The sequence below is a fragment of the Gekko japonicus genome, unplaced genomic scaffold (genome assembly GCF_001447785.1).
Source record: "Gekko japonicus isolate JY-2015 unplaced genomic scaffold, Gekko_japonicus_V1.1 scaffold1956, whole genome shotgun sequence".
Taxonomy (NCBI): domain Eukaryota; kingdom Metazoa; phylum Chordata; class Lepidosauria; order Squamata; family Gekkonidae; genus Gekko; species Gekko japonicus.
Window position 1 is genome coordinate 333,002 of NW_015168105.1, and position 22,510 is coordinate 355,511.

General features: G+C 47.5%; 1 protein-coding gene across 1 annotated transcript in view; it reads right to left on the minus strand.

Moving 5' to 3' along the window:
* Positions 1 to 6,619: 6,619 nt before the first annotated feature.
* The window catches only part of RAB39A (RAB39A, member RAS oncogene family), a gene marked incomplete at its 5' end in the record, with an annotated part of 17,775 nt that continues 1,884 nt past the window's right edge, over positions 6,620 to 22,510 (minus strand). Inside the window, one exon of the mRNA XM_015414811.1 lies at positions 6,620 to 7,046. Coding sequence (XP_015270297.1) covers positions 6,620 to 7,046 — 427 coding nt within the window. The remainder of the gene's footprint in view (positions 7,047 to 22,510) is intronic.

Here is a 22,510-nt window from a genome sequence, read left to right on the forward strand (position 1 = left end):
GAAAGAGCGGTGGGGAGGCGGCCCACAGCGCCCCCTGCCGAGCGGAGGCCGCCCGCCTCCTTCCCCTTCGGCGGTGAAACCCCAGGGATGTCTCCCTCAGGAATGGGCCGTCCTGGCCTTCATGCTTTCTCTGATGAGCCCTGGGATTTGTAGTTTTGAGGAGCGACGGTGCATAGGAAAGGGCTCGGTAACAGCTCCCTCAGGAAACTACATTTCCCGGGATTCTTTTGGAAAGCCGTGACGGTTAAAACCCCAAGAAGCAATGGTGCAGATGTTGAGGAATTTTCCTGTACAGTAATCTCAACTTGGCTTCGAAGAAAAGACACGGCCTTTTCCCTGTTGATCAGCACAGCGCAAGCAGTCATCTTACTCCACAGAGGTCCCTTCTCTTCTCAAACCCCGGCCTCCCCAGATTCTACCCCCACAAATCTCCAGGAATTTCCCAACCCACAGCTGGCAATTCCTCCCACCAGTGCCTGAAGCACCAGTGGGCATCGAAGGGAACTGCCAGGATGCCTGGCAACAATACCAACAACAGCCCCCACAACCCCCTCCTGGGTCTCCTGCTGGTTACCAGGCGCCGGTAACCATGCCCAGCAACCCTAGACTGACGCCCCCATGTCAGTTCAGCACTCGAGTGCCAGGTGAATTTCAGAGCTCTGTCCCAACATATTGATGGCACTCCCCACTTTGCACTGGAAGCGATGTTATGGCATTGGTGCAGTGCTGATTTCCCCCCTCCCTCCATTCTGCTCCTGCTGTTCCACAAAGCAACAGTTGGGAGCCTGGGGGTCTGGAGCAGGATGCCTCCTGCCGAAGCGGAGACCTGGCGCTGCTGTTTACTGGACGGAAGCAGAACCCAGACACTTGGGGAACAGGCCTCGAAAAAGAGGTCAAGAGAGGAAAAAGATGACATCTGACTAGTTTAGCCAGAAGGAGCTGGTGGCTGCTGAAGTACAGGTCGTTGATGGATTTGTGGATCTCCCAGTATGGAATTTAAACGCAAAACGTAGCTGGACAAGATTTTTATCAGAGTGGGTCTCAGTGCTGAAGGGGATTAACTCCTGCCATGCCATTTCCATTGGAGTCACTCTTAAACCTAGTACAGAAGAATACAGCAGGGGTGCAAATTTCAAGGAGTGCCCCCCCAGAATTATAGTTTTTCTCCAGAGGAAGTGGAACCTGCAGAGGGCAGCTTCTGTGGTATACCATAGAGATCACATCCTGGCTAAGTTCCTTCCCTTCCTAACTCCTCCCTCCCCACCCCCACCAAAGCTCCAGGAATTTCCTAAGCAGGAGTCAGCAACCCTACAATACAATGTCTGTTTTCTCTCCCTACCAGATCTAATATTGGGGGAGGGGTTCTCTTTGGAAAGCAGTAAAGAGTGGGTTTTTGTTTGTTTGTTTGTTTTAAAAAACCCAGTGCACCAGTACCCTGGCTCAGATCCAAAAGCTTTTTTCGCTTATTACACAGTGGGAAATGCAATCAAGGATCTCCATGTCATGTGTAGGCTGCTCATAAGCCACTACAGAAAGTAATAACTTCAGACAGTTTCAGATTTTGACATTACATAGGTATTTATGTAGGTACTTATACCCGTTTTCTCCCAAATGTTGACCCAAAGTGGCTAACAACACCACTCCATTATATGCTCACAACTCTGTGAGGTTGGTTAATCTGAGAGACTAGAGACCGGCCTAAAATCACCCAGACTTCCATGACAGAGTGGGACTTTGAAGCTGGGTTTCACATATCCTAGTTGGTCTAACCGTTACCCCTTGTTTGCTCGGTAAAGCACTGACTTATCTTTTGTTTCCTGTTTCTATGCTTTAGAAAATTTTTAAAAACTAGTAAATGACAACAGACCTTGCTCCATATATTACTTCATACTGTGTTTTGCCTACCTTCAGCTCTCCCTAAAATCCGGTGCATAACTGCAGTTGTAGATTCATAGGGAGAATCATTTTGTAAATCCACATAGCTTTCATTCCGCTGTCCCCGTCTTCAAGGCAAGAGGTGACATTTCAGTACATTTTGCTTTTTGCCTCCCTCTCATACTTGAAAAAACATGGCTTGAAATGAGTATCCTGCCACCTTGACTCCCAGCTGGGGAGAAAAGTGGGATATAAATAAATAAATATATGCACGATCCTTTCACCCCACTTGAAAACAGGTTTGGGGATTGCGCATGTAGTGATGGCCACAGGATGGGATAAACAGATTTAAAAGGGGATTAGATAGATTCATGGAAGAGAGGTCTATCAGTAGCTACTAGCCATGGTGACTGAGGGGAACCTCCACGTTCCGAGGCACTAATCCTCTGAATCCCAGAGCCAGGAGGCAACATCAGGGGATGGTCTTGGCCTCTAGGCCCTACTGTTGGCCCTCTAGAGGAACTGGTTGGCCACTGTGTGAGACAGGATGCTGGACTAGATGGACCACCGGTCTGATCCAGCAGGGCTCGTCTTATGTTCTTTTGTGTTTGAACTTGAAACTCAGAACTGCACTGTAAACAGGCACACCACACCAACATCTGGGTGTTCAAAGGATGTATCCGCTGTCCTGAGTTCCCTTGAAGGAAAAGCAGGACAAAAAATGTAATTGACAGATGCCTTGTGTGTGTAAAGTGCCATCAAAGCTATGGATGCCAGCCTCCAGGTGGGACCTGGGGATCTCCGAGAATTGCCACTCATCTCCAGACTGCAGAGATCAGTTCCCCTGCAGAAAATGGATGCTTTGGAGGGTGGACTCTATGGTCTTGTAATTCCCTGAGGTCCCTGTCCTCCCCAGGCTCTATCCCCACATTCCCAGGCATTTCCCAACCTGGATCTGGCAACCTCACACCCCCATCGGGTTTCCCAACCAGGGGGACCTGGCAACCCTAGCAAGTTGCAGCCTTCTTATGGTGACCCTGTAGCATTTTCAAGGCAAAGAGACCTTGAGGGGTGGCTTGCCATTGCCTGCACCTCCCTTGGGGGGTCCCATCCAAGTACTAACCAGGGCCGCCTCTGTTTAGCTTCCGAGATGTGATGAGATCGAGCTAGCCTGGCCTGGCCGGGTTAGAAAATACCAAGCGTGTGGATGTAAACCAAAGAATTCGCTTTGCTCAAGCAGTTAATCATTTCCTCCCCCCTTTTGGGAAGATGTGTAAATAGTCCCTGCACATGGAAATGTGCGTATATGGGGGAGGATTACTAGGAAAGCTGGACAGGATGGAGCAGGCAGGGCAAAATTACTCATATCCTCAAGCATGAGCACTTAGGGAGCCGCTCTCTGTAAGGTCTTTGGTCCAACTGCAAATTGCTCAGCTGAACGGCAGCTCTGCAATCTTTGATGTGAATCTGGAGTGTATCCTCTATGACCTAACTCCATGAGAGGGTGCAGCTAGACGTATGAAAAGCCTATACACTTCCCTTGAGCTGTGGCTCATCAGATCCGTGACAGATGGTTGGTGCAAAGTTCCTACGGATGGGTTCCCAGGGAATGGTGTGCTAAGCCTAGAAAGTCTTGTGTGAACTTTCTGCCTATAGATTGGAGAGTTGTCCTTTGGAGCGGGTCCCTCTGGCCTGGTCAGTTTTTCCTGCTGGTCTCCTACTTAAACCGTGTTATTACTGTGGTTTTATATCCTAATTTTTCACTTCTGGCTTGGAGGCATTTGATGATATTTTTTGTTTCCCCCCCCAAATATATTTTATTGTTTTTATTATAAAACAGAAACAACAAAAATATAAATTGAAATAAAATGAATCGGAAGGTTAACTTTCAACACAATATGTCTGAAATTTGATGATAATGTTCTGTAATTGTTGGCTGGCAACTGGAGTAAAGGTTACAGGCCAGTGTACTAGACTGCCAACTCCAACAAACATTGCCATGGATAACAATAAATCTTATGACACCATACAAATGTTGGGATATATATACATATACACACACACATACATGTACAGCCTACATGAGAGTCAAGTGTGGTATAGCGGTTAAGAGTGTAGGAATAGTATCTGGAAGACCCAGGTTCGAATCCCCCCTAGTGCCATGGAAGCTCACTGGGTGACCTTGGGCCAGTCACAGTCTCTCAGCTTAACTGGCCTCAGGGTTGTTGTAAGGAGAAAATAGGGAAGAGAATGATGTAAGCCACTTTGTGTCCTCATTGGGAGGAAGTGGGGATACAAATGGTAATAAATGCCACTGCTTGCATCTAACAGAGTGGGTTGTGGCCTATGAAAGCTTATACCACTATAAATGTGTTTATCTGTAGAGTGACACAAAGCTTCTCCTTGCAACATCTTAGCGGTTACCTCTCTGGGATTTCCACACTCTGGCATGATCCCAAATAAGCCGAAACTAACCATCTTGTAAAAGCTTATCGGGAAATAAAATAGTTGGTTAGCATCACCTCCAAGTGATCACACAGGGATGTTTTTGTACATTAGAAGGGAAAACACTCTTATGTTGTTAATGTACTGCAAATTAGCAACATGGATATGCACAGGCGAGGGGGCTACTAAAATGTAGGTTGGTAACTGGTTATGAGTTTATTTACAACGGCTTACGTTCGAAATAATGTTTTCTCTGTTATACAAATTAGCTGCTTTGTTCACAACACGGGAAAGACCTAAATCAATCCCATACTTAGTCCATTAGTCATCTGAACTATACAGATGACTGAAACACAAAAATACTTCATTCTGAATCATGTTCGCTCTATGTACTTTTACAGATTTGTACATATATAAATGCCTACTGAACTGTTATCTTCAATAAGGCTTCTCAATAAAGATATATCAAAGAAAAAGTATATACCGATGGAGCAACTATTTTTGCATTTGCCTGATGTACATTTATTTCAACATCTTCAAAGAATCACAGTAGGAAAGTACATGACATTGATGCACAGCAGCATATGGATTATAATGTACACAAGCCTTTGCCTGGACGTGAATAAGCTTCCTTATGTATGCACAGAGCAGTTCCTCCATTGGAGTGTACGAGGGCCCCTTATGGCCTGGAGAACTCCATGTACCCATGAAGCCCAGAAAGCTTCTGTGGTTTGGGGTAACACTCATCCACATGTACTTCTTTCTGTGATGTCACAAAGTAAGGTCTGGTGCATCAAAGCAGGGAGTTTACCAGCACACAAGGCGTACTCCAGAGTTTTATTTTTTCACAATGTAAAGTATTGGGAAAAAATTATCACAAGAGCGTGGGAAATGAATCTTGCTATTTAGCAGTAATTTTGCTTGCTACCATTACCACATCAGTACACCATGCTTTCACCATGAAAAATAAAGCTGTCTGTTACACGAGGATATAAAGAAGGGGCAGGGAACATGTCACTGAGCTATCATTTTGTGACTTGTCTGCAGGGGTCGTTTTGTAGAAAAAGAGCTAGGGGATCTCATTAGCATAACTCATTAGCATATGCCACACCCCCTGACATCACCGGAAGTGTGTCATAAGGCCACACCCCCTGACATCACCGGAAGTGTGTCATAAGGCCACACACCCCGCCCCCAACGGTCCTGGCCGCCGCCGCCGGCCTTGCATCTCCACTGCCGAGCCCCATGAGGGGCCCGGCGGTGGACCTGCAAGGCCGGCGGGTGTGCAAGGAAGCCCCAAGAAGGCCCTCCCTGGCCCCAGGTAGGCAGGGATGGGGAGAGGCAGGGGGGAAGCAACTTACCCTCCCTCTTCTCCTGCCTCCTCCTGGCTGAATGAGGGCCGGAAGCGGGGCGACTGGAAGCAGGGGGCAGGGCTTCGTCATGTGCCCCGCCCCCCATGCCTCACCCGGGGGAACTGCGATCCCCCGCAAAATGACCTCTGTTTGTCTGGGTCTCTATGATCTCCACCAGGGTGAGGCGTCTGATGTTAACGTACTGAGCAGGGTTAGAGAGAGGGGGCCCTTGTTAAAAACAGATGGGGAGCCGTTGGAAAACTGCATGGGCATGTTGTTGTTGCTGCTGTTGTTTTAAATTAATTTGCAGCTCATCTTCATGAATCATGCCAAACTACACGAGATCAACATGCTGCACATCTCACAATGGCATTCATATTTATATTCCAAAATGATTAGCAACTAAGCTTTAACAGACGCAAGTCAGCCCATCAAAAAACTTGATAAAATATTTTTTAAAAATCACAAAAGTTGAGAAATATGAAATCCAGCTGCTTTTTACCTGTTTTCAGCCCTTCAGGATCTTTGCCATCCCATATGTCATCACCAAACATTTATTTTGATGTAATTCTCCGGATTTTAACGGGGGCCTGTTGGCTAAGCTAGAGACTCCCTAGGCAGCCCGGAACCCACCTGCCCCTACCCTGTGATTGGATACATCTTCACAAATACACAGCCACACGAAACTGCCTTATACCTAGTCGTACTTGGTCTATCAAGGTCAGCAATGTCTGCTCAGGCTGGCAGTGGCTCTTCAGGTCCTCAAGAAGAGAACATTCACATCACCCCTTTTCTCTTAAACAGCAATGTCATGGATTGAACCAGCAACTTCTGCATGCAAGGCAGATGCTCTACCAGTGAGCCACAGCCCCTTCCCATTAATAATCTGTTATATACACTGGCCTCATGCTCCAACACATGATACAGCTCTTTGGCATGCAAGCATTTTAGCAGGGGCAATGCTCTCCGGGCGAGTAAGCACGCTCCAAGGTATGTACAGCATCTGGAACGTATTCGGTTTTCACCCCTTCCCATCCATCCTGCGCCGTAATCTCTCCATTCTTCACAAGTTCGTATATATCTGTCGTCAGAACGGTAAAAGACTCTTCCACGTTTGTGGCATCTTTGGCTGAGGTTTCTATGTATCTCATGCCACAGGCAGAAGCCAGTTCTTCTGCTTCCTCTCTGGAAACTTGACGCTGGGACTCCAAGTCACATTTATGTCCGACCAAGTTAAAGACCAGCTGGAAGGGGTCCGCGTGCATTTTAGCTTCCTCCAGCCAATCACGCACATGATCGAAAGAAGAACGATTGGTGATGTCGAACACCAGTAAGCCTCCTACTGAATGTCGGTAATAGGACCGTGTGATTGATCTGTAAAAATTAAAGGGGGAGAGAGAAACTCAACAGGGATGCAACTGGTGGTCTTGCATTTACACTGAATATCAAGACCTATTGTAATAAACCACAGTCTTGGAACAGAACAAAACAAAATTATTTTCGTAAAAAAAATAGTAAAATCTGGTTCTTTTTTGCATTGGCCAACTTCTTTTAGCTAAGCATGACGCAAGTCACATTCCAAAGACTTTCCTCCATGCATGAATGAAAGAGTATGGGTAGTCTCTCTGCGCCTGGCTGGAGTTTTGCCTCTAGCCTGCTGAGCTGAATGAAGGCAGATGAGCAGCTAGTGAAAGGCAGACAGGATTGTTGGCCTGGCTCTTTGCCATAGCCAGGACTTCAGGCCCACATGCTCTGATGCGGGACTCTCAAGCTCCTGATGCTTACGCTACCAATGGCACCAAAATGATTTAATTTATTTAAAACATTTCTAAGCAGCCTTTCCCCCCAAACATGGTCCACAAGGTGGTGAACATCAAAACACTTCAGCATTAAAACATCAAGATATTAAAAACAGCATTTAAAATTCAAGTGTATGTAACATATTTTTTAAAAATTAATAAAACGTACAAACACACAACACACGTAACACAACTAGGGAGGAGAATCAATAACAGTTAGTGGGGGGATGACTACAGGATGACCACCCAATGAAGTCCACAGGCAACAGATTCAGGAAGGACAAAAGGAAATAGTTCTTTACTCAACGAATAATTGAATTGTGGGATTCAGTCCCAGTAGATTTAGCCATAGTTTCCTGGCACAGATGGCTTTGAAAGGGGATTTGACAGATTCTTAGAGGATACGTCCATCAGCGGCTACTAACCACGGTGACTAAGGAGAATCTCCACATTCAGAGGAAGTAAATCGCTGAACACCAGTGCTAGGAGGCAGCATCAGGGGAAGGCCTTGGCCTCAACACCCTGTTTGTTGGCCCTCCAGTTCATCTGGTTGACCAGTATGTGAAACAGGATGCTGGACCAGAAGAACCACTGGACTGATCCAGCAGGGCAGTTCTTATGCTCACCCATGCAACAGAAAGTTCTGGTAGGCTCCCAGCTCTCATGATACAGGGAGGACAGGAATTTTCAGGATACAGGAACTTGTGAATATAATAGGGAACACTTAATGTTTGTAGAAACTACTACATATTAGATCCTCACTGTAACTAATTCATGTTTCGTCATGCACCTCAAAAGGATCTTGGTCAACATTTTGAAAACCCAAGCCCTCGTGTCATGTGATCTGTAATATACATTAAGATTCTAAACTCAAATTGCCAAGTTATATCCTTCGAAGCCAATTGACTTCAATGGACGCAGACGGACTGCCCTTTCAGAATGCATTGGTGGACTGTGCAGATTCTAGAAAACGTTCAGAGGTGGTTTGCCATTGCCTGCCTCCACATCACAACCCTGGTATTCCTTGGAGGGATCCCATCCAAATAGTAGCCAGGGCTGACCCAGCTTAGCTTCCAAAATCTGATGAGATCAGGCTAGTCTGTGGGCTATCCAGGTCAGGGCTATTCTTGTTTTACAGATGAGGAATAAAGGATTGGTACCAACTCACAGTCTGAGCACTTGAAAACAGTAGGGTTGCCAGCTCTGGCTTGGGAAATTCCTGGAGATTTTGTGGGTGGAGCCTGGGAAGGGCATGATTTGGGGAGGGGAGGGGCCTTAATGGGGTATAACGCCATACAGTCCACCTTCCAAAGCAGCCATTTTCTCCAGGGGAACTGATCTCTATAACCTGGATACCAGCTGTAATTCTGGGAGATTTCCAGCCACCACTTGGAGACTTGCAACCCTAACAGCCACTTCCGTGCTATGGGGAGGGGGAATTGCTTATCTTCTTCAGGAGAACAAATATAGCCCAGGTGTGACAGGGTAGCCAGTGAGGCCATCCTGGCTCTTGATAAAAGGAACCGGGGAGAGGGGGTGCAGAAAATGGCACCTTACCAGATCCCAGGGCTGCTTTTTGTTCTACAGTTGGTGCAAGGAACTTGCTGGGGAGGCAGAAATGTCAAAGTGATTCAGCATCACTGAGCACAGAGGAACCCTAGGGTTTTAGAACATATGGCCTGCAGGGTTCAGTTGCTGGCATCTCCAATTACAGAGGACACAGAATGGTGAAAGACTCCAGCCTCAGGCCCAGAAAAGCTGACCCCAGAAAAGTAAAAAAAGTACAAAGCTAAATAAACCAGTAAGCAGCTCAGGGCAGCATACATCTTTCTCTCCTCCCTCATTTTAATCTCATAACATCCCCTCCCTATCAAGTAGGTTAGTCTGAGGAGAAAGTGACTGACACACAGATACCCAGCAAGCTTCATGGCCAAGTGCGGCTTCAGAGGGCAGCCATGTCGGGGGAGCTTCCAATCGCTCCGGGAGCCGGCTGGGGATGTGTGTGCGCGCGCGCAAAGCGCACGCGCGCTTCCGGATCGTCACCCAGAAGTGACGTCACACGCTGGGGGGGGGCACGCCATTTGAGGGGAAAACTCGTTGTTTTCCCCTCAAATGGCGTCGCCCCGCCCCCAGCGTGCAACGTCACTTCCGGGTGATGCACACACGGGGGTGGGGGTTCCCCCGGGCCCCGATTCCGCGGGAGCGGGAATCGGGGCTCGAAACTGGGGGGAATTCCGCCCCCGGGGGGATTTGGGAACCCTAAGTAGAACAGCTAGACTTTAGTCCAGTGGGATCTTAGAGATCAACAAGATTTTCAGGGCATAAGCTTTCAAGAGTCAAAACTCCCTTGATCAGATAACGAGTCAAAATGGAGATCTCTGAGTCAGTTCAACTGCACAGCTATGGGCACCCAGATGGCACCACAACATGCCAACTTTTTCATGGCTGACCTAGAGCAGCACTTCCTTAGCTACCTTCGCTTAACACCCCTCTTTTCATCACTGGAACACATGGGAAAGAAGCCCTGGAGAAATTTCACCAGGCCTTCAGCGACAACCATCCCACCATCAACCTGACCATGAACTAACCCACACAAGAAATACATTATCTAAACCACTGGACAACATGGGCTCCGGTCACATGGGCCGGAAAATGCAGGGGGAAGTGTGGCTGTTTGCCCCGGAGCAAAACAATGCACGGTTGTGCGATCAGACGTCCCGTCGAGGTTCCGTGTTTAGGGGGGAGGTGCCAATCACATGACCATCCTGCAGCGCGGCAAAGAAGCGGCGCGGTGCGATCACAGCAGCAATGGCTAGGCGCTGCTGCCGTGGTAAACAGGGTTGTGTATTTTTTAAAACTGCAGTGTGCGCATGCGCCGTTGGGTGCTTGTGCGCATCCCGTGGAGACTTGGGGGGAAAAAACTTTTCGCGACGGGACATGGGCGGGCGCCGGATGCCACGAACTACCACCGGAAATGCGATCAGACGCCCACCCTTGCCCCACGGTTTCCGGAAACTAGTACCTCGGAAGTACTAGTTTTTTACAGCGCGTCTTCGGCGGGAAGCCTCGGGTTAGCCACAGGAGCTCTACGCTTCCCAGATGTTGCGGTGAGATCACGCCTGGAAAATCCGCCTATCTTCTGTCTCTATAGCGTGGCTAATGCTCCGTGTGACCACAGTCTACATGATGGAAGCATAACAACCACCTCATACCAGAAACATACTGATAGCCAAAGATATCTACACACCTACACTCACCATCCTAAATACCCCAAACAATCCATTATCTACAGCCAAGCTCTACGCTACAGCTGCATCTGTTCCAATCCCTCAGACAGAGATTCTCACCTTCAGGATCTACAACATACATTTTTGGAATTACAGTGCCCACCTGATGTAGTAAGGAAACAGATCAACAAAGTCAGAAGGATAACCTGCTACAAGATAGGCCCAAACATAATACCACTAACTGTCACATACAGCTCTCAGCTGAAACCAGTTCAATGCATCATTAATGTTCTACAACCTGTGTTAACAATGATATTCCTCTCACACAAGCATTGGGAGCCAAACCTTTTCTTGTCCACAGACAGCCTCCTAACTTTAAAAGTCTCACCCACAACAATGCCCTTTCTAACATGGATATGGACTCTGGGACCACAGCCTGCAACAAAATAAGATGCTAAGTCTGTCCCCATATTCAGGTTCTTTCACTCGTTCATCTTCCAACATTATAAATGCCATCAAATGTCAGCAATGCCCTTCCACTCTGTACAAAAGACAAACAGGTCAGTCCCTAGGCAACCAGGGCCAGGGCCTTCTCGGTGGCGGCTCCATCCTGGTGAAATGAGTTCCCGGTAGAGATTAGGGCCCTGTGGGAACATCTTATAGTTTTGCAGAGCCTGCAAGATGGAGCTCTTCCACCAGGCATTCAATTAAGGAGCTGCACTACACACCGGGGAGTGTCCCTGCCTGTAACCTGGGTCCTACCATCCTGGTTCCTAGCCTGTGCTCACCACATAATAAATGAGAACTGTGCTGGTGTGAAAGTATTGACATCCAACAGGCACCTATAAGAACTGCTGCGCTTGTTGCTTGAGTATGTTCCAGTGTTTATGTGTTTATGTTTTAAAGGTTTGTTATTTTAAGTAATTTATAAGCCTCTGATAGGTTTTTATTGTATTTAATTGTATTTTATGAACTGTTGTAAGCCGCCCTGAGCACGCCTCGGCAGGGTGGGCAGGGTATAAATCAAATAAATAAATAAATAAAATATAGCCAAAAAAAATAAATGGATATAAACCTGACATTAAAAACTGCAGGACTCAAAAAACAGTGGGAGAACATTTTAATATTCCAGGACATTCCATTGCTGATCTAAGAGTGGCAGTGTGCAAACAGAGAAGCTTCAAGGGGACTGCTGGAGTTCAGAACAATGCCCCCACCCCCCCCCCCGGCTGAATAGGGACATAGGATTCTTATCTCACTACAGATGCTAATTTTCTGCACCCGAGCATTTCCACTCTGCTCTAATCAAACTAATTACAATGAGCATTGTCCCTCTGCATCCTGAGTTCCTTTTAAATGTAACTCCACTCCCACCTTCTGACTGGAATATAAGGACTCCGAGATTTCCATTCCAACTCATATCTGATGAAGGGAACTCTCAACTCTCAAAAGCTTATACTAAAAAAAAAAAATCTCGAAGGTGCTACTGGACTTAAATCTAGCATGGTTGAGTGAGGAACTGAACCCAGGATTCCCTTAGCCTTGTCCAACACTCTTACTCAAGGATCTTCAACCTGGGGACACATCTGGAATTTTGAGAAACTGTAGTGGGCGCCACCACAAACTGGTTGCATTGAGAGGCAAGACCAATCACAAAATGGCCGCCAGAAGGGGGCAATTACAAAATGTTGGGAGGTTTTAAGTCCAGCATCCTGTGATGGGGACAGCTATTTCTGAACAGCTCCTCCTCCTAGAGTTACCAACTTTAAGGCCTGGAGTTCTCCCAGAATTACAATTAACCTTCAGGCTACAATTAATCTCCAGGCTACGTATATCAGTTCCCCTGTAGGAAACAGCAGCTGCATAGGGCCAGCTCTATGGTATACCACAGGGGAAACTGAGGCCACACAATGGCTACAGAAGGTTGGTGCTCCACTATATCACACTCCTTCCCACTGTTTAGCTTACCAGTTTGCTGAGCCATTATGGAACAGTCGTGGTGGTGGTGGTGGCAGCAGTCAACTTACAGCGACCCCACAGGGTTTTCAAACCAAGAAATGTTCAGAGGTGGTTTACCATTACCTGCTTCTGCATTGTGACCCTGGTCTTCCTGGGTGATTTCCCATCCAAAAACACTAGCAAGGGCTGCCCCTGCTGAGCTTCCAAGGTGTGATGAGATCAGGCTAGCTTGGACCATCCAGGTCAGGGAACAGCAGCTTAGAGAAACGGGGTGGAACATGGGAAATCCCAGTTCAAATCCCTCAAACCAACTCATGGGACTGTTGCCGTTGCCATGGCTACAACAGTGTCTTCCAAAAGAAGCACATAAATCATGAATGGAAGACATGTGTGTAATTAGGCTGTCCCCCCATTAAAGAAAATTGAGTTGATTCATCATACGGATTTCACTCAATTGGTCAATAAATCTGCGTTAAACCGAGACGTTCTAAAGATTTTGTTTTTAGATATTGCTTGCATGAGTCACTGCCGTCTCATCTTACAAGAAGCACACACACAGCCACAGCCACACGCAGGAAAAAAATGCCTCTTTTAAGACAGTGCTTGCTACGTGTCGTTTTCCAAACTACTCATATATTTTTTAAAAGGTTAAGAACGTCAGGACTCAGCAGGCAAACTAGTCAGGACCATATTTTAAGTGGATCAAAATGTTAAAATCAATTTCACTAATCCATCAATTCATTAATGTTACAGCCTTTTGCGTGTGTGCATACTCTGGGGACTCATAACCAGTGTTCCCTCTAAGCTGAGTTAGTGTGAGCTAGCTCACAGTTTTTTATCCTCCAGCTCACACATTTTTGTCTCAGCTCAGGAAGGATGGCTCCAGAGCAAACCAATTTATGCAGCAGCCAAATCGCTCACTCACAACTTTAATGCCAGTAGCTCAGAAAGCAGAATTTTTGCTCACAAGACTCCACAGCTTAGAGGGAACATTGCACCAACCAGGGCACCACGGCACAGGCATTTAGGAGGAACATAGGCCATTTGCACCTTGTGGGCTGGCTGCAGGAAGCACCAAATGTATGTAGCTGAAAAGAGACAAGTCACTCCAAACTGCCTTGGGCAAATCTCTCTCCCCTTCTTTGCCACTGAATCCCATGGAAGAAGCTCAAAGGTAACAAAGGGTTCTGTTCCCCTCCCCTTGCACCTGTGCAAAGGTGATGCTGAAGATCTGTACTAGCAAGCCTGGGGGACTAGACCAAGGAGGAACAGGGTTGCCAGCTCTGGATTGTGAAATTCATGGGGATTTGGAGGGTGGAGCCTGAGGAGGGCAGGATTTGGGAAGGGGAGAAACCTCAGTGGGGTATGATGCCTTAAGAGTCCACTTTCCAAAGCAGCCATTCTCTCCAGGGGAACTGATCTCTTTTACCTGGAGACCAGTTGTAATTCTGGGAGATCTCCAGGCCCTACCTGGAGGTTGGCAATCCTAAACAAAGCCCAAAAAATGAGTGGTGATGAATGAGTGGACTTCGTTGGGTGCATTTCAGGCACAACATTTATTTTTTGGCTCAAGGATCAGGGAAGTGGACATGTTCTAAGTTCGTACTGGGTCCCGAAAAATTATGCTTGGGCCCTGGAATGAACTGCGCATCAGTACTGCCGCTGTGTTGGGCTGTGAGGATCACAGCCTCCCTGCTTTCACATCAAAATCACGTGACAGTCACTGCTTATGCCTTTCCGTTTGTATTAAACCACTACAATAAATGAAAAGGAACTTTAAAAAGACTTGTGATGATGACCCATATTCATTGCATGGACCTTTTTAAAAAAAAGGCATCTGAGACATCCGTTTTAGAACATCTGTTCCAAAACTGCTGTTGTTGCTTTTTGCCAGGCTGGCTGTACAGGATGGGACAGAGACCGCTTTGCTAAAAATGGGCCAACCAGAGCCAAAGTCTGTGACCTAACTAAATTATTGAACACAAACACATTGCTGATTTTGCACTGTGGATTCTGCTTCTGCTAGCCTTGGGGGAGAGTGATAAGAGGACAGGCAGAGACTGAACTCTCACCACCACCTCCCCTGGATTGTGAACCATCTTGCTTTCCCTGTGGGTTCTTTGGAAAGAAGATTTCCCCCCGGGCATTGGTACCAATTTGCAAATTTAGGGCTGCAATCCAGAGAACCACTTTAGGCAGCCTGCATATTTTCTGCCTCCTCCCCCCATCGTGGAATAGAAGAGTCTCCATGCTATATCAGGCTGTTTCCGAAACTCTTCGAAGATTCAAAATTATTTGCAGGACTGAGGTGCTCAGAGTTGCCATCTTCCAGTTGGGGCCTGGATTTCTCCCAGAATTACAGGTGATCTCCAAATTACAGAGGTCATTTCCCCTGAAGGAAATGGCAGTTTTGGAGGGCTGACTGTAAGGAATCAAACCCTCACTAAGCTCCCTCCCCAAATCTCCAGGAAATTCCCGTAGGAGTTGGCAACCCTAGCAGGTACTGGTGTTAGAGAAGAGCACACTCAGAACCACATGTGCACATCTGTGGGTTCTCCTGACTGGGCCCCATATTCCCATTCCAGCAATAACAAAAGCCCTTGTAGGAAAAGAAAGAGAACACCGATATGTCAAGTCACACCACTAACTACCAGATTTACTCCACGCACAAAACTGCACTGCTAGCACTGAAATCCGTGGTATCCGGTCACACGGGAGGTTTAGGGCTGGAAGAGGGACAGATCGGGGGCGCAGCAAACGGGCGCGGTCACACTGCAACATCTGGGAAGCGGCGTGCACCCGTCCCCGATCCGGCCCTTCAGGCCGAAAATGCGCATGAAAAAAGAACCTGCAAAAGAGCAGGACTTACCCGAAACGCCGCAGCAAGCGCAGCCATGAGATCGCCGGCGCACCTGTCTGCAGGAGCAATCGAGGCTCCTGGCCGAACTGCGCATGTGCACACATGCGCAGCCGGTTGCCTCACTCTCCCTTCAGTGGCTTCCCCCCCCCATCTGATCATGCCGGGGAGGAACTGCACGGCGGCTCAGGGGATCTATCTGATCCCGCTGCCGTGTGTCTCTTTTGGTGCAGCTCTAAAAAGCCACACTTTGGCCGTGCTTACCCCTCCCCATGTGGCAGGGGCCTTACAGATTCAGTTTGGTGTAGTGGTTAGGAGTGCAGACTCTAATCTGAGAGAACCGGATTTGATTCCCCACTCCTCCACATGCAGCTGCTGGCGTGACCTTGGGTCAGTTAGAAGTTCTTTCAGAGCTGTTCTTTCAGGAGCAGTTCTCAAAAAAGCTCTCTCAGCCCCACCTACCTCACAGGGTGTCTGTTATGGGGAGGGGAAGGGAAAGGAGATTGTAAGCAGCTTTGAGACTCCTTCGGGTAGTGAAGGGCGGGGTATAAATCCAATCTCTTCTTTTCTTCTTCTTCAAAAAGTACAGTCCTAGGAACAGTGTGCCACATGATTTATTTGCAGCTCAGCAGCAAGCAGGTACAGAGTGTGCAAGCAAGTACAGAGTGTGCAAAATTAATATGCTGAATGTGCATGTTATTTGCCTGAACAAATGTAAAATGCTATACACAGTATCGTTCCATAATTTGTCATAGGCTGGGTATCAAAACTGATCAGTGAAGCAAGAGCACCTGTGAGTCCTATTTCCCCCAGCATGTTGCTTGGTTCAGCAGCAAAACAGCAAACATCGACACGCTTAGATGGCTGGTCACAATACACCGCCCTGCAGCAGCATCGTTGTAAATTATTACTACTATCATCATAATTTGAGTTGGAATAATAGATGAGGCCGATGGATCTGTTGACTTATTTACAGCCTTCTCAAATGAATGCTGTAATCAGAAAAACTGGCTCTGTCCCAGAAAACTCCATGCAAAGCTAGTAGAGTAGAAAACGTAAGAAAGGGTATAGGAAAGAAGAAAAATACCAACGGCATCTTATTGGGCTAGTATTTTGAGGAAAGATCTGGATAATTACTGATATCATGGGGACGATTAACAAACCATATATTTCTATCGGAGAAAGTAAAGAGGTGTACTTGGAAACCTCTCTGGTGAGGGCTAACTCTGCCGCCCTAGACCCCCAATTCCTGAGAGTCAAGAAGTCCCTTTTCAGCTGAGTCCTAAATTGCACTTACTTCACTTTAGCCTCTAGAACAGGAGTCCCCAATCTTGCCAAGCCTGTGGGCATGTTTAGAGTTGTTAGAACGGGGAGACAGCGCCACCACTAAATAGCTACCATGGGCAGCAATAACAAAATGGCTGCTGTGGGGGAGTGGCAGAAAGTGCTGTCAAGTCACAGACGACTTATGGTAACCCTGTAGGGTTTTCAAGGTAAAAACAAACTGAAGCGGTTTGCCACTGCCTTCCTCTGCTAGCAACTCCAGACTTCCTTGGTGGGCTCCCCTCTAAGCACTAACCAGGACCAACCCAGCTTAGCTGCTGAGATCTGATGAGCCCAGGTTGACCAGGGCTATCCAGGCAGCTGTTACACAATGTGTGTTCTCTACTGACACAAAGATGCTGCTGCCTGGGTCCTTCTGAAGAACCTCCTGCTCCAATGAGGTGGAAGAAAGTCAGGACTGGTTCTTTGCCTGGTTGAAGAGATGCTTTGTGTAATAAGCAAACCACATTCTGTGGGTTGTAGGTAAAAATATTCTGAGAATAAGGCAGAATTGGACTCCCCCTGGAAAAGCATTGCAGATGCCACACTAGGGCCCCTGCCACACGGCAGGGAAAACACTGGGCAAAGTGCAGCTTTTAAAAGCCGCACCAAAAAAGAGACGCCGCGGTGGGATCCCACGATCCCCTGAGCCGCGGCGCCGTTGCTCCCCGGCACGAACAGATGCCGGGGAGGAAGAGACGAATGGGAGGGCGAGGCTGACGAACTGCGCATGCTCGAGCATGTGCAGTACGCCCGGGGGCCGGGGATGCGCCGGCGAACAGATGCGCCGGCGATCCCACGGCCGGCAGTGATGCGGCCTTTTGTAAAGAACCACCTAGGTGGGGCGGTATTGGAGACGGGCTGGGAACGGGTGCAGCACGATTCCCAGATGTTGCTGTGGGATGGCGCCCATTTGCTGCGGCCCCGATCCGTCCCTCTCCCGGCCCAAAACGGCTCGTATGAACACGGCCTAGGAACCACTACAAGAGAACTTTATCCCATTAAAAGAATGAGTCAGTGCTTTCCTATATAGTTCCTCCTCTTCATCTCCATCTCCCCACTAGAATCCAGTTCTTGATTTGACCAATGAGATGGAACCCTAGGAACTAGCTACTATCCATCCAGACAAAATAGTTTAAAAAGGAGGGGCTGTGGCTCAGTGGTAGAACATCTGCTTGGCATGCAGAAGGTCCCAGGTTCAATCCCTGGTATCTCCAGTTAAAAGATCTGGCAGTAGGTGATGTGAAAAAGACAATACTGACTTTGCGGGTCCAAGGGCCTGATTCAGTATAAGGCAGTTTAATGTGTTCAGCCATTAAAAACTTACAAGCACTGGGGACAAGATGTAATTGATAAGTGCCCTTCAGAATAAAAAGGGGGAAAAATAACCAGAAGGTCTTTAAAAAAGAACTCTGCTGGGGGGGGGGGGAAGATTTCAAAAACCCAGGGGGGGTACCAAGCCAGTATTTACAAATGGTGGGCAGCCCACAAGATATTATAGACCCAACCAATGTAGGGTCTTCTGAATTAATACCATCACTTTTTATTGGGCCCAAAAGAACATGAGTATCCAATGAAAGTGGCACAAGGTGTGAGAACATTTTCACCGAGGCTAGTCCTAGTAGGCACATTCTAAGCCGACTGAAGTTTCCTAACTATCTCCAAAGGCATAAACGTTCCCAGTGCATGTGTAACTATAGCTAGGCCAGGCTTTTCCAGAAACACCCGCAGCTGGTGATGCCACTGAAGTTGAGAAAATGCACTCCTGGCTCTTGGGTCCCCTGCAGTGCATATGAACCCTAAACAGAGCTGCAGTCTTCGAAGTTCCTTGAAGTCAATGGGCTTAGAAGATTGTAACTTTGCTTATAATTGCACTGTTGGGCATCCAAGATCAACAAGGCCTCAATGTGTGTGTCCAAGCTGCAAGCTTGCTCTTTTAGTGGTAGTACCATCCCATCCTACTACCCGATTAGTTTCACCTCAAAACCACAGCATGTTCTAAGAGCAAACTTGATGGGTTGGTGCCTATCACTAGAACAACAGGCCAAGGACACCCACAGAGGAAGCAGGGGGCTTCTGTATGCATGAGGGACTCCCCAGGGCTGTGTAAAAATATCAGTTTGTAAATTAAGAAGAGGGAGCCCCAAAAAGGCTTCCTGAATACTGAGCACACTCGGAAAACCACTGGATGCTAAGGGCTGGAGAGCCAGTTTGGTGTAGTGGTTAAGTGAGCGAACTCTAATCTGGGAGAACCGGGTTTGATTCCCCACTCCTCCACTTGCACCTGCTGATGTGACCCTGGGTCAGTCACAAGCTCTGGCACAGCTGTCCTTGAAAAAGAGCAGTCTCTGTCAGAGCTCTCTCAGCCCCACCCACCTCACAGGGTGTCTGTTGTGGAGAGGGGAAGGGAAGGGAAAGGAGTTTGTAAGCCGCTCTGAGACTCCAAGTGAAGGGCGGGGTATAAATCCAATCTCCTCCTCCTCCTCCTTTTGTGGTGGTTGTTGTTCAGTCGCACATTTAAGTATGACTAGTTAAGTTAAGTTAAGTTTAAAAAGAAAAAGGAAGGAAGTGAGAAAACTGATCTGTTGAAATCCCTAAATGTATCCTGGAGGGGAGAGATAAGGGTCGGGGGATTAATGCCATATAGTGCATATTCTCCTAGCCCCTTCCACCTGTTGTTAGTTTTTCAGGGCTCTGATTATTGTGACGTTATTTATTTACATCATTTATACCCTGCCTTTATCCCGAATGGGGACCAAAAGCAGCTGACGTGGCTCTCCTCTCCTCCCTTTTGTCTTCACAACAACACCCCTAATAAAGTGGTTTAGGGTAGGGAGTGTGACTGGCCCAAAGTCACCCAACAAGTTTCCACAGCAGAGTAGGGATTTGAACCTGGATCCTCCAAATCTTACCTTGATGCTCACACCACTATGCTTGACTCCTACTGATGTGGGGATAATTAAGACTGCTCAAAAAAATTTCCCCCTTGATAATTAATTAATGACCAGAAGGCTGTAAAGAAGAAAGCATCATGGGAGCGAGTTCCAAAGACCAGGGATGGGCTGTCGAGAAAGACCCAGCGCCTCCATAATCTGTGAATAGGGTGGAGTTTATCATATCCGAGACTAGGAGGTGAAAAGAGGGGTCCAGGAAGCATACCCAAGCCCAGTTCCCATAATATTGCATAATAAAGAAAGGTAAAAATAACATTCAGGTTGTTCCTGCAATTGCAGCAAACGCTTTTGAGCCACTGTTCTACACAACTAGAGTTTCAGAGCCAGTCTGGTGTAGTGGTTAAGTGCACGGACTCTAATCTGGGAGAACCGGGTTTGATTCCCCACTTCTCCACTTGCACCTGGCTGGATGACCTTGGGCAAGCCACAGTTCTAATAAGAGCTGTTCTTGAAAAAGAGCAGTTTCTGTCAAGAGCTCTCTCAGCCCCACCTACCTTACAGGGTGTCTGTTGTGGGGAGGGGAAGGGAAAGGAGTTTGTAAGCCGCTCTCAGACACCTTTGGGTAGTGAAGGGCGGGGTATAAATCCAATCTCTTCTTCTTCTTCTTCAAAGCTCCCCCGCCCCCCCCGTCCCCGCTGAGCTCTGAAGCAGGAAAAGGCCAACAAGCAGGAGAGGGAAGCAGCAGTTTCAGTCTGGCAATACAGAGTGCAACTGGAGCAAGTGATTTGGCTACCGCATAGATTAGTTTGCTCTGGAGACATCCTTCCTGAGCGAAGACAAAAATGTGTGCACTGGAGGCTAAAAAACTGTGAGCTTGCTCACACTAACTCAGATTAGAGGGAACACTGCCCCCACCCCTATTCTGTATCTGTTCAGCACAAGCTGTATTTTAACCCAGGGGATGTGATGCTTGTAGTGATAGAATTTACAATTTAGAGACACTCCCTTAAGTTTAACAGGGCTAAGGCACTGGCACTTTGAGGGCTTGCCCTAAGATCACATGATCCTCCCTTGTAACAGAGGCTGAGGCTGTTAACACAAGGTGCTGGTTAGTCGCTCTTCACATTTAAGCTGTTTTCAGCCATTTCTCATTCTGGTTGTCTTTATCTGTGGCTCCTGAACTATTACAGCACCACTCACTTCGAGTCAGACCCTTTGAATTCTCACTCCTCCCCTTAAAACACAGGATGGAAAGTGGATATTAAAAAAACAAGAAGTCACTGTTCTGCCTAAAGTAATTACAAGCATGCATAAAATACATGAACACTTTGGTGTGAATGTACAGTAAAAGAAGCTTGGTCTAAAGTGGTGTGCTTGGGGGGGAAACCAGGACCTGTAAAAAATAAAGGTAAAAAAACAAGAGGTACAAAAATGAAGATGAAGTAACAGGGAACACGCATACAATCTATCTACGGCGTACATATGATTTTTCCTTATACCTGCATTGGGTGGTTCTCATGTTACATTCAAAGCATGTACATGTGGATGTAGGACTGAAACTCCGCATGTATCCAAGTTTGTCAGCAGGTATCCGATGGAAGGGAGCACTGACTCTTGAAAGCTTATACCCTGGGGATCTTGTTGGTCTTTAAGGTGCTGGAATCTGGTCTTTAAGGGACTGGAATCTTGCTCTTCTACCGCAGACCAGCATGGCTACCCACCTGAAACTATCTTCATGTGTGTGAACAGCAATTTACGTTCTGGAAGGGGCACATAGAGAAACAGAGGTGTACGCATGTGCGGGTGTTTGTGTATGCGCGCCAGTAGGATCTCTGTCTCTCTCTTCCTTTCTGAGAACCTGATGTGAGATCTGCTCTATGCCTCTAGCAGGCTAGCCCGATCTCATCAGATCACAGAAGCTAAGCAGGATCGGCCCTGGTCAGTAACTGGAAGGGAGACCACCAAAGAATACTAGGGTCGTGACACAGAGGCAAGTAATGGCAAACCACCTCTGAATGTCTCTTGTCACCACAAGTCAGCTGTGACTTGACAGCAGCAAAAAAAAAAAAGGGCAGACACAGAAGCTAAGCAGGATCGGCCCTGGTCAGTAACTGGAAGGGAGACCACCAAAGAATACTAGGGTCGTGATGTGGAGGCAGGCAATGGCAAACCACCTCTGAACGTCTCTTGCCTTGAAAACCCCATGGGATCGCCATAAGTCCACTGTGACTTGACGGCAAAAAAGAATGCTTTGCTTGTACATCATAATAATTCCCTTACGTATTGGCCATTTCCAGCTCTCCCATTGGCTGTGGTCAGCCACTGGCCCATCAACTGCCACTCAAGAGTACTTGCATGCCATTGGTTGGGTCTGCTCCTCTTCCCCACCCACTGCCACTGTTCCCTGTCAGAATAACTGTCAAACAGCTGTTTCTCCTGACAAAGACACTTCTTCTTGGCTCCTGTGGGACTAACTTTTCCCTCAGTGGCTGTTGCTAGGCAACCAAGCTTGATTCTGTCAGTAAAATACAAAGGAAGGAAACCCTTTCCGGGCCTTTGTGAGAAACTCATTGGGGCCAGTCCTGACTAGGGTTGCCAGCTCCAGGTTGGGGAATTCCTGGATATTCTGTGTCTAAAGAAGCCAGTTTGGGGAAGGGAGAGGCCTCAGCTGAATAGAATGCCATAGAGCCCACCCTCTAAAGCAGTTATTTTCTCCAGGGGGAGAGAGATCTGTAGTCTGGAGTTCAGTTGTGATACCCGGCGATCTTCAGGCTCCACC